General features: G+C 41.7%; 1 protein-coding gene and 1 non-coding gene across 4 annotated transcripts in view; one reads left to right on the forward strand and one right to left on the reverse strand.

Annotated features, from left to right (window-relative positions):
- Positions 1-16,066, reverse strand: part of gypc (glycophorin C (Gerbich blood group)) — an 84,977-nt gene that overhangs the window by 20,587 nt on the left and 48,324 nt on the right. For all 3 annotated transcript variants that reach the window (XM_041200558.1, XM_041200560.1, XM_041200559.1), the window contains exon 2: positions 15,386-15,538. In XM_041200558.1, coding sequence (XP_041056492.1) covers positions 15,386-15,407 — 22 coding nt within the window. In that variant the 5' untranslated portion in view covers positions 15,408-15,538. The remainder of the gene's footprint in view (positions 1-15,385; positions 15,539-16,066) is intronic.
- trnam-cau lies at positions 10,173-10,245 on the forward strand. Its single transcript has one exon. It is a non-coding gene; the product is annotated as a tRNA-Met (tRNA).

Genomic DNA, 16,066 nt, shown 5'->3' on the forward strand with positions numbered 1-16,066 from the left:
AAACAAAGTATGACACTGAGACATGTAAGGAGATATTAGATCAGATAATCAAAAGCTTGGTTAAAGAAATGGATTTTAAGAAATATCTTAAAGGAGGCCAGTGAGGTAGAGCAGCAGCGAGGTGTAGGGAGGGAATTCCAGAGCTTGGGGCCTAGACAACTGAAGGCATGGCCACCTAGTGGAGCAATTAAACTTGGGAGTGGGGGATGCACAAGAGGCTAGAATTGGAGAAGCGCAGATGCCTCGGGGTGTTGAGGGGTTGGAGGAGATTACCAAGATGGGGAGGAGCAAGGCCATGAAGAGATTTGAAAACCAGGGTGAGGATTTTAAAATCAAGACGCTGCTTGACCGGGAGCCAGTGTAGGTCCGTGAGCTCAGGCATGTTAGGGGAACAGGACAAGGGAAGGGTGTTAGATTCTCTCTTGCTGGAGGTGGTCAATGCCTGGTGCTTAAGTGGCAAGCAACAGTTGTGCCACACATCAGCCCAGGTACCAATGTTGCTAAGGTCTTGTCCATCCAAGCACAGGCTGTTTCAGCACTAGGAGTTGCCAATGATTATGAACACTGCCATCAACAACAAACATCCCCACCTTGGACCTCATGATGGAGGGAAGGTCATTGGTGAAGCAGCTGCAGATGATTTGGCCTAGGACAGAACCCCAAGGGACTCCTGCAGTGATGTCCTGGGACTGAGACGATTGACCTCCAAAAACTGCACCCATCTTCTTTTGTTCTAGGACTCTAACCATATGCCTGATTAGACATGAACTCTTACACAAAAGATTTATTGGGCAAATTAACAAATTATCACCTTTATATTAATATGGCCACAATTTTATATCTCGGTTAAGTAAGAGAAACCTCCAGACCATCTCCCCTGACATAGGAGGTGCTTGTATTTGTAGTTTACTTGAAAAGGCAGATCAATTGAGAGCATATTTTGAAGCTCTTAATTCTTTTCTGGTTGAATATTGCTGAAAAGAAAGAGACAAGTTGTCGAAGCTTTTCATCTTACACTCATCAGGACAAATGCAAGAATGCCAAATTACAAACAGTCACAACAATTTATACTACAGGAGAAAATGTTGCTGACTGGTTGGCAATTCAACTCTGATTGGCCAAGGCATTGCTATGGAGAAGGTCCACGGAGAACTATAGGTTCCCCAAGTTCCCGGGTACTCTCTAGTTTGTTACCAACTGAACTTTGAAACAAGTGCTCCAGCATCCAGGTTGTGATTTGTTAAATGTGCACTGATACTAAATGAAGATGGCAACATCAGTAGTTTTTAAGATTTCGATTTTGATTTAGGATCTGGATGATGATGTAACACTTAGTTTCAGACCACAGATAGCTAGCTGGCAAATATAACAAGAACCTACTTTTATATAGCACCTTTAATGTAGTAAAATGGCCTAAGTGCTTTATAAGACCATTAGATAAAATTTGACTGAGCTCCCTTTCTTCCATTCCTAAAGAGGGTTCCTCTCTTTGGGTCCAGTTGTATGGATTTGAGAAACCCTCCCATTTCCTCATCCAGGTAGTCACTCACAGGATGAGGATTAACAACTTATTCCACAAGACATTCCACTAGATCATTGACCAGAGCTGATTTTTGTCCCCACCAGCACCCCCACTCTCCCAAGCTCAGGCTCACAGAGGGAAACCACATGGTCATTGTAGTTAAGATCATGGATGAGGGACTTCAGTTTTTACTTTTTACAAGCAAGACAGCTTGGATGAAGGGACCAAAGATAAGGTTACTAAATCTGCAGGTGACACAAAAGATAGGTGGGAAAGTAAGTTGTGAAGAGGACATAAGGAGGCTACATTTTGGCTGGAAAATAAAAAAAACATATTATCTAAGTGGTGAGAGGTTGCAGAGATCAGAGATGCAGATGGGTCTAGGTGTCCCAGTGAATGAATTGCAGAAGTTTAGTATGCAGATACAGCAGGTAATTAGGAAAGCTAATAGAATGTTATCATTTATTGTGAGGAGAATTGAATACAAAAGTAGGGAGGTTATACTTCAGTTGTACAGGGCACTGGTGAGACCACATCTGGACCACTGTGTACAGTATTGGTCTCCTTATTTAAGGAAAGGTGTAAATGCATTAGCAGTTCAGAGAAAGTTTACTGGACTAATACCAGATTTGGATGAGTTGTCTTATAAGGAAAGGTTGGACAGGATAGGCTTGTAAACACTGGAGTTCAGAAGAGTAAGAGGTGACTTGATTGAAACCTTTAAGATTCTGAGGGGTTTTGACAGGGTGGATGCGGAGAGGATGTTTCCTCTTGTGGGAGATTTTAAAACCAGGTGTTACTTTTTTTAAATAAGGGGTCACCAATTTAAGACAGATGAGGATTTTTTTTTTCTCCCAGAAGTTTGAGAGCCTTTGGAACTCTCTTCCTCAAAAGGCGATGGAAGCAGAGTATTTGAATATTTTTAAGGTAGAGGTAGATAGAATCTTGATAAACAAGAGGGTGAATGGTTATCAGGGGTAAGCGAGTGGTTACAATCAGATCGGCCATGATTTTATTGAATGGTGGAGAAGGCTTGAGCGGCCTAATGGACTACTCCTGCTCCTAATTTGTATGTTCATGTGCCTGTTTGAATGCTCTGGAAGAGAGCTATTACAGGCCTAACAGGCTGAAAGGCCTCTTTCTGGCAGTAACCATTTTAGGGTTCCATTTGAAAACCTATTGGTTGCCACCTGGCCAACAAAGCAACAATTTTATGAAACCATCAGCAAGGAATCATTGTTTGTTTTATTTTCTATACATGGAGATGAAAAATAACCCTGTCATATTGGCTGGCTGCCTGCATAAATGATACTGACCCAAGACGAGGGAGGTAGCTGATAAGCAGTGGTCTGACAGATGGAAGTTCCAAGCTGCTCAAACATTCCCTGCGTAAAATATTCAATATCTAGTTTTGTTTCTGTCAGAACCAATAAAGACATTATCAATCACTCTCACATCTAAAAGCCTCAGGAAAAAAAATCTGAAACCATCTGAACCTCTTTTTTATTGCTAGTCCCCTACTGACCTTAGTACAATAGATCACAAGCAATTTGTCTTTCCAATGTATAACCAAAGGCCTAGTTGTTGGATTATGTACCACCTTGACCTCTATTCATGATAGTGTAACTAGAAAATCTTTTGTCCAAATTAGTTATCTTAGAGCCACAATGAATGAAAACGTGTGCAAGTTTGGGTCGAGATATTTGGTCCCTGAGGGGCTGAACATAATGTCGCCACATATCACCATTGACTGCCCAGTCACAGTGTCTGTAAAAGGCAGCATTTGTGTTTGTTTGCTGAGAAACAATCCTTTGCTTTTGTGGGGAAGAGATGAATAAGTAACCAAATACTTGCTGCTCATTTACAATACCCCAGTCATATGCAGGAGACACGTTTACACCACAGATGTCATTAGCTTGTATACCCACACATTACTGGTGATGATTAACAATTTTGTTCTATCAAGCCACAAAGGCTGAAAACACTCATGTTCTGGAGCACAGCCTAAGATCACAAACTGGACTCCTTAAGATTGACCCAAGGGGAAACAAAAAAGGAAGACAGAGCAGTCACCAAATGTTAAATGCTAGATTTGTTGAGCGTGACTTGCCAGAGACATAAAATGCACCACAATTGATCCCTTCAATGTGTTCCACTCCAACACCTCAACCTTTACAAGACTGCATGTGCTGGAGGGCTAAACATAGTCAAAGCTCATGTTCCAGAGTAAATATTGAAGACCACTTTATTAGCGTCAGATTTATAATTCAGCACTAGCCTCTCAGTTGGGTGCATTTCCCAAGTATCAAATTATGAAAACATCTGTTTGGTAAGCACACACATTATGGCTGGTGTTGCCAACTCTAGTTGGACACCTTCCTGGAGACTTCATCATATGACCTCCCAACTCCAATGGCCCCAAATTGTCAGACAGCTTCCCTTTCACCCCATTTTTTAGTATTTCTATAACTAATTAATGGAGTTGCTCAAAGAAACTGAAAGAAAGCATCAAATTTTGTTTGCAGCAGCATCCTGGCAATTAATCTTCCATTCCTGGAGACTCCAGGGCAATCCTGGAGGGTTGGCAACCCAGATTATGGCAAAGTGATTTGAAATATATAGGAAGCAAGACCTGAATGCAATCATGGGTCAAATTTACACAGCATGGCTATCAATTTCTGTGACTAGGGTTATGATGGTTTGCAGCACTAAGATTGACATCTTTGCCTGGTACATATAAATGAAAGTTGACAAAGGATTGACCCAAGCAATATGAGTGCTGTCACAGCATTAAAATATCTCTCAAATAAGCAAAGAGTTGATTCACATATTGGTCCAGGAAGGTTGTTCATCTCAGTAATGCGAGCGTGCCCCCATAGATTGGGTGGGATGGAATGGGAGGTTGAGGGCGGTGGGGGGGTGGGTAGAGGGGGGTGCGTGTTTGGGGGAGTGGGGAGGCGGGTGGTTAGATCTGAGTCACTTAAACCTCAAAGCAGCACTGAAGTGTATCCCAACATTTTCATTTCCCATCAGCATAACACTGGAAGGCAAGAGTCCACAGAGGTAAAAGTAATCCTTTGTTTTGTTTTTGTTTTTGTTTTTATTTAGGTATTTTTGTTCTTGTTTTGGATTTCCAGCATCCGCAGTTTTTTGCTTTTAATCAATCAATTGGTCTCTATTTACATCCTGACTGGAAATAAAATGGCCATGCCAGTTGGGAACAAGATGCTGCGCTGACGTAGGAGTGAAGCTCAATTAATTAAGACAATCCAGGCTGTCCTTTTGTCAGTGTTATTATGGCTGAACGCAGGCTTTACCATCTCCTAGAATCCACGTGACCCCATGACAAGAGAAAGAGGAAAACAGATAACTAAAGTGCAGAACAGCCAAAGAACTCTGCCAGCATCATCAACACAAGCTTAGAAGGTTAATGACCATTTAAGGCAGTCATACATTAGAGATCAGAGATAAAAGTCAGAGGCCACTGCAGTATAAGGGTGTTTGGCATTGCAAAGGTTAATGTGAGACTGGCAAACAGTACCACCCACAGTGTGAAGAGTCACACGTCAATATACCTGCACACAGGTTATTATGTAGACCAGGCATGATTTAGAAACAAAAACAGAATTACCTGGAAAAACTCAGTAGGTCTGGCAGCATCGGCGGAGAAGAAAAGAGTTGACGTTTCAAGTCCTCATGACCCTTCAACAGAACTAGGTGAATCCAAGGAAGGGGTGAAATGTAAGCTGGTTTAAGGTGTGGGGTGTGTGTGTGTGTGTGTGTGTGTGTGTGTGTGTGTGTGTGTTGGGGGGGGTGGTGGGGGGAGAGAAGTGGAGGGGGGTGGTGTGGTTGTAGGGACAAACAAGCAGTGATAGGAACAGATCATCAAAAGATGTTACAGACAAAAGAACAAAAGAACACATAGGTGTTGAAGTTGGTGATATTATCTAAATGAATGTGCTAATTAAGAATGGATGGTAGGGCACTCAAGGTATAGCTCTAGTGGGGATGGGGGGAGCATAAAAGAAAGATTTAGAAAGTCTGGTCAAATCTAGCATGAGGACAGCACTTAAGTCAGGGCTGTACCTTGGAGATGTACATAGTTATGTGTTACCAATAAACAGTTACTGATTAACCTTACAAGTCTCTGAACCTCTTAGGGAGAAACCAAACAACCTTACAACATGGTGGCAGCTAAAGAATGAACCCAAAATCTCAAAGAGGCTGGAGGAGGATTCCGAATCTCAAGGCATGAAGAAGTAAAGAAACTGCAGTCTGACCTGTGAAAAGGGTGTCTAAATTGAAGATGTAGTTGGAGGTCACCTGAGAAAGCTCCATTGCCAGACCTGATCAAATGCAGGACCCGGCCAGACCACAAAAGAATGAGCAAAAGCCAAAACTGATCGAATGCAGAGATAAGGGACCTAGCCAGATCACAAAAAGGGTGAGCAAAATTCACTAAAATGCTGAACTAACCTTTTAAAACTAATCAGGGCACTAATCAGACTGAGCATGCTGATTGGTTAGCTGGAAGGACGCTGCAGTCCAGGTCCAGAGGCAACGCCACACCACATGGCAGCCAAGCTCAAATGAATGAAAAAAATTAAAAGCTGAAGGCTAAAAAATTGGCTTCAAATTTATTTCCCCAGGCTTAAAAAAATGGCAAGTAGCTGGTCCAAACGACTTATTTGAAGATTTCCTACAAAATCACTAATTTTTTAAAATATTTCCAAGGTGCTAACAGAAACCCCCTGCTGGCCAACTCGCAAGCCTGGATGTGAAGGAGATACAGAGACTAGGATGCTTAGAAGCGAGATGTATTGCTCACTACAGAGTTGTCTTCTCCTCTCTAACACACCAGACAGCTTGTGTAACTCGTTTGATAAAACAATTAAACTAAATTAGTAAAACGAGGGACAAATCAAGAAGCAACCCCTTAAAGGATGCTGCAAATAGAAAGTCAAATGTTAAAAGAAGCTTACAAATGTCAAATTGTGGTGAAAAAGCATCAATAAAGCACCCCAGTTCCCACGGTGCCTACCAGGCACAAAAGGCCTCTATTGTGCCGGCAGACACTGCATGCTCCCTCTCCAAGGACAACCGGCTGCAAACCTAGCCGCAGACAGTTGGGCTGGACGAACCCCTCGGTCAGCCACTGCAGACAGCCTGTGATTTTTTTAAGCAAGATGTAATCTATTTATTTTTTTTTGTAAATATAGCCGAATGCTCAACCTGACCAAAGGTGGGTATAAAATGGAAACCATTTTTTAACTCTTATTAACTATACATTGTGGACAGGCTGTGGCTGGCTTTCCCTTAAATACAAATTGAGCGTCATTAGCAAATCAACACCCAGCACATGTTCACCTTATTACCATCAAGTACTGGGTATTTAACATTCATTAAACACAACTTATTAGATGCTAACACCCTCCAAAACCCAACAAGCACAGGAAGAGGAGGTAATCCTGGAAGAAGAAAAATAAAGATGTGCTCCCCTATTATGAAAAACAGCTATGGATGGTAAATTGAAACTACCAGACTGCTTTGGACTCATGCAAGGGCCAAACCAGATGCAAAATTGGGTGTCATGGAGAAAAAAATGTTTTTAGAGAATCGTGGTGCATCAGGAAATCAGAGAAAGACCAAGTTAATATGTTTTTATACTTGTTTGAGGTATTTACTGATGAAGTGATCCCAATACAAGACATTAATGGGTCCTCAGCCAGCTTTGATGAGATATTAAAAGCCTTTGACAAGTATTTTAATCTTCAAGTTGTGGAGTGCACAGAGCTTAAAGGGAGGGATAGAACACCCTCAATAGGCGATGAAAGGTCAAAAGACAATACCCAAACAAACCACACGATGGTGGCAGACCAGGTCAGTGCAATGGAACGCATGAGCTGAAGAGTTTAGTGTGGAGGAAAAGGGAAGGCAGAGAACCAGCCAGAGGGCTTAGAAATAAATCTCGAGGAAAATGCTGACACATTACCCAAACTGAAACAACAGGTGACAGCGCTGAGCCAACTAGCTCTGATTGGAGGCAGAGTTGTAGAACGTTCCAAGCTGCAGGTAGATAAAGAAAGGACAGAAATAAGATTGGAAAATGTTTATATCAGAGCTGAATTTGACGACTTCGAACACAAGATTCAAGCAGAGTATGTACCTTTCAACAGGTATGATAGACTAAAGTTTTCACTGAACCAAACGGTTCAAGATTTGAACAAACAAATTTCTGAGGCATCATGACAGTACAAAAAGGCTTTGAGAGAGAAAAAAAAGGTTGAATATTGAGAAAAATGCAACAAGCGAAAATCTGAGTCATATGAAGAATCAGCATGTATCGCTAGAAAAGCATGAGGAAATAACAACTCTGAATTCCATTGTTGGCAAATCAAAGACGGAGTTGGGAGAACTCAGCCAGAAATACAGCCAGGCACAAGAGCAGGCAGAAAAGGTGCTCAAAAAGATTTGCTGCCCTGAAAATCTCTTTGAATATTCAATACATGCCCCTGTGAAAACATGAGGAATTTAAAAAAGATGTTGAATACTACTTCAGGAAGAGCTGTACTGGAACTATCCACAGCGACAAAACAATGCACTGGAATGCAGAGTGAGAAGTCAAGAGCTGAACCAGAATATAAACAGTTGAAAGAACAGCTGATTGCCTTTCAAGATCAAATGCAAAAGGAACACATAAACCTTCAACATCATGAAGACTGGCTTGAACAGCAGAACCAAGTCAAGGAGACAGTTGAATTACAAGAAATTAAAGAGGAAACATTTTTTTAATTGTTTATGGGATGTGGGCATCACTGGCCAGGCCAGCACATATTACCCATACCTAGAGGGCATTTAAGAGTCAACCACCAGACCAGGTAAGGGCAGCAGATTTCCTTCCCTAAAGGGCACTAGTGAACCAGTTGGATTTTTGTAACAATCAACAATGGCTTCATGGTCATTGACTTTTTATTTCCAGATTTTTATTAAATTTGAATTCCACCATCAGCTGGGATTTGAATCCAGTTGCCCAGAACATTATCCTGGATTTCTGGATTATTAGTCTAGTGACAATACCACTACACCATTGCCTCCCCTTTGAGCTTTGTAAAGAAAGGGGAAACTTGTTGAATGATCTTCACACAATCCAAGGATCCCTCAGGTCAAAGTTTCTTCCTCAGGAAAATAAAGAAGAGAAGCAAAATTAATTTAATGTCACACTGAAAGAACGGAAGAACCAGAATACTTAGCAATGTTCTATATTCCAGAAGGAAGCCAAGAGGCACAAGAAAGAGACTGCAGAGCTGCAGAAAACAATTGGACATTTGGAAGAGAACTTGGAAAAGCATTACATTTCTAAAGGGGTGTATGAAGAAATGAAAAGCAAGTTTGATCAAGCTGTGGATCAAAAGGATGAGCATGTGGAAAAAGTGATGAGAAGGTGTACAGAGGTCAAACTGCGAAGTGAAAGATCACAAGAGGAAAATGCCAAGCTGCAGACACCCAGGCATTCGAAGAGGGAGTGCAGTTATAGTACATTCCTGTTGAAAGAATTAAGAAAATAAAAACATCACAGAACAACATAGTTTTGGAACTGCATGAGGAAAAGGAGAAGATGGAGAATTCTTATGTACAGGGGCAACAAAAAGTACAAAAACTTGCAGCCCCAACTTGACAGTCAGAAAAATAATTCTCTTCCACTTCTGCAACATACCCAATTGAAATTCACTCATGAAGGAGCGTGAAGAGGCTCAGAACCAATTAGCCAAAGTAAAATTACAGGACGTGAGCTTGGAGGATAGCACAGAGGAATCAGGCCCTGTTAAGGAAGAACTGTTCAATACAGAGAACCAATGCTCGCGAACCAAAGATGAGCTTGCTGATGAAAAATGAGACCTGATGAGAACACTGGAGTGTCGCTCACAGGAAGTAGAACACTTGAAAGAGGACTTGAAACACTTAAAGGATAACCTTGTAGAAACAAATTCAATGAAGATAGATCTTCAATTAGAAATTTGATGAATTCCAAGTATCAGAAGTCTCATTAAGTATGATGAAAAATGCCTGGAACTGGAGGAGGAATTGCTGATGAATCAGAATAGCTGGTTGAATGCAGAATTAACAACTAAGACTGATGAAATTCTTAAACTTGGATCCAATCTGAAGAACATGAAAGATGAGATGCGCAATGTGGAAGAGCAAATCTAGACTTTAAAAGCAGATATGGAAAATTCTAAGAAACAGACTGCGAATTTAATGAATGAATTGAAAGAATCTAAGGAGCAGTCAGTGACCGTTGAATAAATGTTTTGAAAATAACTGGATGCCCAGGTGAAGTTGTTAAATTTGTAGAAGAGTTCTGCAGATAACTCAAACAAAAACAATTGAATCCACCAGAGTTGAGTCAAAAAACTATTGAGGTTGAAAAAGAATGGGAAAATAAGAGAGTAAACAAATATTTGGGTGAAATTATGAAACAAGTGGAAACGTAGGTTCCATTTTGGAAAGGTCGATTTCCAGGAACGTCATGGAGGACCCACAGAAAAAGAAAACCCGAGTCCACTTTATGAATCAATGGAGTGGACGTTCCCTTCAGAATGAATGGGACAAATGCAGGGCGTCCACATAAAACAAACAGGCTTGTTCAATTGGCTCCATGGCTCAGTGGTCAGAGCGCTGGTCTCATAAACCAGGGGTCATGAGTTCGACTCTTGCTGGAGCCTGTGGCTAAGTTCCCTTCCTAAAGGGAATTTAAGGTTTCTCTCTTAGTCGCAAAAATAGTTTGAAACAAAAAAAGTGGTGTACATATAAACCGAAATGTGTGCCATTGAGCAACTTCCTCCCATGTGCTGCTGTTAATAAAACAAACAGGTTGTTGACAAGGAGAAATTCAACTCCAAGGAGCACAAAAAGAAAATCAGATGGAGACACCGAAGTGCCAGAAACACAGATGACAATGATTTCAACTCCACTCTAAAAAGGTTGCCCAAAGCAACTAAGCTCACCACTTCTCTAAGTGTGACTAGAACAGGATCCGGACAACCATCAAGCCTCCAGACTGTCTGAATATATAAAGTTGGAGACTTTGGAGTGGAGGTGGGGTAGTACGTAAAAAAAAAGATTGCTGTGCAAATATGTTGGATAAAGACTTGGGTGGGTATGGTATAAGGGTGTTTGGCATAGCAAGGATTAATGTGGGACTAGAGACCATTGCCATCTACTATGTGATGTAAAGAGTCATATGACAAGAGACCTGCACGCAGAGCAGACAGGTTAGTACGTAGAGCAGACGTGACCTAGAGAGTCTGGTCGAAGCCAGCATAAGGGCAACACCTAGTCAGGGCTGTGCTTCGGAGATGTACCTAGCTATGTGTTACCAATAAACAGTTACTGTTCAACACTACAAACCTCTTAGTGAGACAACAAATAACCTTACAACAGGCACAGTATTATACAACACAGCCAAAGTTTAATTTACTGATGTGCATTGTTTGAAGCATCACAGAGTCCTACGCACTTTACACACCAATGCAGATCATATATCAGATCAATCAGAACCAACGAGGAGAGTGCCAAGAATGTTTATGAGAATGGTACTATAGATGAGAAACTTCAGATCATCCCGGAAAGCAAAGAGAATCCCTGCATCTTTTCTCTACTGCAAACTGTCTCCTTAAAGCCTTCTCTACAGTCACCTTCAACTGTAAGTATGAGGAGCTCATGGATTTCTTGGTCACAAAGATTAAAATCTAATCAGCTGTGTCCCTCCCTTCCATTAGCCCACTGAGCCAGACTTCCTATAGTGCTGCTCTCTGCCCAAGCCCTGAACTCGCATCTTTCTTTAGTTTCTCTCCTCTCACCCTTCATGGCCTCTCAGAGTTAAACTTGTGCATGACGCTCACCTCATGCTCCCTTGATCCTATTCCCATTAACTGCTGACCACCCAACTTCCCCTCCTGGTCACCAGGTTAACCGACATTGTTAACGGTTCTCTTAAGGTGTTGTCCTATCTCCTTTAACTTTGCTGCCATCACCCCTGTTCAAAACCCAACCCTTGACCCCACTCTCCTGGAAAACTACCACCCCAACTCTAACCTCCTTTTCCTCTCCAAAGTCCTTGAATATGTTGTCACCTCCCAAATCCATTCCCATCTTTCCTGGAACTCCATGTTTGCATCTGTCCAAATAGGGTTTTGCCTCTGCCACAATACCAAAACAGTTCTTAAAGTCACAAAAGGCATCCTATGTGACTATGACAAAGGTAAACTTTCCCTCCTCATCCTCCTGGACCTGTTTGCAGCCTTTGATATGGTTGACTACACCATCCTCCTCCAATGTCTCTCCACTGTCAGCCAGCTGGGTGGAATTCTCACCTGGGTATATTCTAATTGATATAATAGCTGTTAGCTGGTGGAATAGTGGTAATGTCACTAGACCAGAGGCCCAGGAAGATGGGTTCAAATCCCACCAAGGCAGTTAGGAATTTAAATTCAATTAATAAACATGCAATACAAAGCCAGTCTCGGTAATGATGACTGGGACAACAATCACTGATTGTTGTGAAAACCCATCTGAATCACAAGTACCCCTTAGGGAAGGAGATCTGCCATTCTTACCTGGCCTGGTCTACATGTGACCCACAGAAATGTGATTGGCAAAAGGGAGGGCAGTTAAGAGTCACTCAGTTCAAGGGCAATTAGGGATTGGTAAAAATGTTGACCTTGCCAGTGACGCCCACATTACATGAAAGAATAATTAAGTGAATTTCTTGCAAAGGCTTCCCTCCAGCTCCCACACCATTACCCCTATTCTTCATTTACATGCTGCCCCTTGACGACATGGGTCACATGTAGACCAGGCCAGGTAAGAATGGCAGATCTCCTTCCCTAAGGGGTACTTGTGATTCAGTTGGGTTTTTACAACAATCAATGATTGTTGTCCCAGTCATCATTACCGAGACTGGCTTTGTATTGCATATTTATTAATTGAATTTAAATTCCTAACTGCCTTGGTGGGATTTGAACCCATCTTCCTGGGCCTCTGGTCTAGTGACATTACCACTATTCCACCAGCTAACAGCTATTATATCAGTTAGAATGTAGGGTGTTAGTTTTCACATGTATGTTGACGATACCCAGCTCTATCTCACCACCACCTTTCCTGATTCCTCATAATTGCTTAAGTATCAGACCGCTTATCCGAGTATTTATCTATTTAAGGCTCAGATGGGATTCGCTGAGGATGGTGAATCTTTGGAATTCTCTCCCCCAGTGGGCTGTGGAGTCTCAGTCATTGAACGTGTTCAATACATAAAACTATCTATTTCTGGATACTAATGACATCAATGGATATGGGGATAGTGGAAAAAAAATGACATGAGGTAAATGATCAGCTGTGTTCTGTTTGAATGGCGGAGCAGGCTCGACAGTCTGCATGGCCTACTCCTATTCCCATTTCTCTTGTTCCTACGATTGAGCAGAAATTTCTGTCAATTATATATTGGGAAGACTGAGGCCATTGAATTTAGGTCCTGCTCTCAACTCTGCTCCCTTCTTCAGAAGGGGAGTCATGTTCAACTCAAAACGTTAACTCTGTTCCTCTCTCCACAGATGCTGCCAGACCTGCTGAGTTTTTTTCCAGCACTTCCTATAAATATAATTTTTTGCTGTTGTCCATACAGCAGAAAAGGTTAAGGGGAGGTTTAAAAGAGATGTTCGAAACCATGAGGGGTTTTGATAGGGCAGATGGAGAGAAGCTATTTCTACTGGCAGAAAGCCCAGTAAGTAGAGGTCACAGATTTTCAATAATTGAAAATAAATCCAGGAGGAGAATGCGAAGTTTAAAAACCAACACAGCGAACGATGATCTGGAATACACTGTCTGAAGGGATGGGTGGAAGATTCAACAGTGACTTTTGAAAGAAAATTGGATATGTCCTTGCAAAAGATAATTTGAACAGCGATGGGAAGTGAACTGGGGGTGAGGGATGGGGGGAGGGTAGTGGATTGGGACTAATTGGATAACTCTCTTAACAATGTGGCATGGCATGAGAGGTCTCAGTTATTCCACAAACAGGGATTTGCCCTCAGAGTGTGCTCTATTAAAAATACACACGTGATTTGAGAAATGATTTATTTCCCTTGCTCTCCCATTTCTCACTGCCCACCCAAACAAAAAACAGGTTCCAATCTCAAATGTGGTGGATTTTGGACTCAGAGACTGAGAATTTAAAAAAAATAATAACCCTAACACAAAGAACTCATGGCAGTGTTTACTGCCAGTCATTAGACATTTTATAATGACAGTGCATACACAGTGCATTGTTAAAACTGGAGCTATTTTGAAGCTGATCTGACCCACAAGAACTACTGCTGTAAATAAATATCAACCCGAGGGCAATTAAAATTTAGTTGCTGTTGGTGAGGATATGTGGATTGGTTGCCAAGTGCTTGCAAATCTCCAGTGCCAGATTGCCTCTAGAAAATTTCCAACTTCATCACTTCTGATAATAAATACTTTGACACAATTATGGCAACCTGGTGTAGGGTTCTACCCACAGCAGGTAAAGCTGATGCATTGTTTTACAAAGCTGACACAATAAGCAATGTGTTTTCATGTAGAGGAATGGAGAACTAAAGTCCTTTTTTTTTAAGTTTGGATCTTTTTAAGCTGGACATCAACCTCCCTTTTAACAACATTTCTATTTCTCACACATGGAAACTGGGATTCCTGGGCCTTTGGAATACCGACAGGTAAAAGGATCCATGAGTGTCTTTTATTTGTACTACCTGTGGGTCAGGAGGAGTAGGTTGTCCCCTAGGCCTAAAAAGCTTACCTGTACAGTCTGGATCCCCATGATCAGCTGACCCCCAGCCCTTCCACAATGTCTAACTTTACCCTCCCACGTACACACGATGTTTGACATACCATCCCAACCTGCCAATCAGGCGTGGCGTCATGTGGTAAATCCAAGCAAGCTACTAAATGAATTCTGTATTTAATTATCGCAGGTTGTCTAGGAAAACCTTACTTCCATGTTATCATGTCTGAAAGCCACTGCCCCCCCACCCCCACCCCCCCAACACTCCCACTGGCTCCCCTCCCAGACAAATAGGGTCATTATTGTCCAATTTTCCCTCTAATTTTTCTTCACTGTGCATGGCCTGTTTATTGCACTGCACAGTCCCTTTGATGTTACCATGTGGCTACACATGCACACATCTTAAAGGGCCCGTTTCTTGTGTGCACCTATTTGTCTGCCACAGGGTAATTTCTGGGCCGTGCAGCTTAGAGGGAACATTCATAATGTCCTATTTGATCTTCCTCCTTCTATACATTCTAACATGTTAAAGACCAATCCATTCTTCACCAGAACCTCAACTGATCTCAACCTCTTCCTTGCACCAGGAGCTTCATAATATTGAAACCCAATTTCGGTGCCCCCAAATTACTATTGCCCCATAAGATTCCTCAATTTTTTTTTTAAATCTTCATGTGCTCTGAGGTTTCGTCCTTCACATAGGTTTTATATATTTTGCAAAACCAGTCTGTGTGTACTATATAATTTCCATTTTCCTGAATATACCAATAAAAAAGAGCCATAGGGGCAGAACACAGAAGAAACAAACAGTTCAGTCAAACCCAGCTTGATTCTTTTGCGGGCCACTAATCTGCACAATCATGGATTATATTCCATTCCAGTAATTTCTACAAAACCTGTCCCCAATTTCCAAACGTAATATAACAAAACAGAAGAATATTAACAGGGGCATTGAATACATGAGTAAGGAGGTCATGTTGAACTTGTATAAGACACTAGCTAGGCCTCATCTGGAGTACCGTGTTCAATTTTAGGTGCCATACCTGAGGGAGGATGTGAAGGCATTGGAGAGAGTGCAGAGGAGATTCAGAAGAATGATTCCAGGGATGAAGAACTGAAGCTGTGAGGATAGGTTGAGACTGGTTTCCTTGGAGAAAAGACAGCTGAGAGGAGACTTGATTGAGGTATTCAATATCCTGAAAGGTATGGACAGGATAAATAGTGAAAAATAGTTCCCACTCAAGAGAACAACAGATTCAAAATAATTGACAAAAGGAATAAATGTGATGCGAGGAAATTTTTTTTCAACCAGAGGGTGGTTGGAGTCTGGACCATAAAACCTAGGAGCAGAAGTAGGCCATTCGGCCCATCAAGTCTGCTCCGCCATTCAATGAGATCATGGTTGATCTGATAATCCTTAACTCCACTTTCCTGCCTTTTCTCCATAACACTTGATTTCCTTACTGATTAAAAATCTGTCTATCTCAACCTTGAATATACTTAACAACTCATCCTCTACAGACCTCTGTAGTAAAGAATTCCACAGATTCACCACCTCAGAAGAAATTCCTCCTCATCTCTGTCTTAAATGGGTGACCACTTACTCTGAGGTTATGCCCTCTGGTCCTAGACTCTCCCACAAGGGGAAACAACCTCTCAGCATTTACCCTGTCAAGCCCCCTAAGATTCTTATATGCTTCAATAAGGTCACCTCTCATTCTTCT

This window comes from Carcharodon carcharias, chromosome 12 (genome assembly GCF_017639515.1).
Source record: "Carcharodon carcharias isolate sCarCar2 chromosome 12, sCarCar2.pri, whole genome shotgun sequence".
Lineage (NCBI taxonomy): Eukaryota > Metazoa > Chordata > Chondrichthyes > Lamniformes > Lamnidae > Carcharodon > Carcharodon carcharias.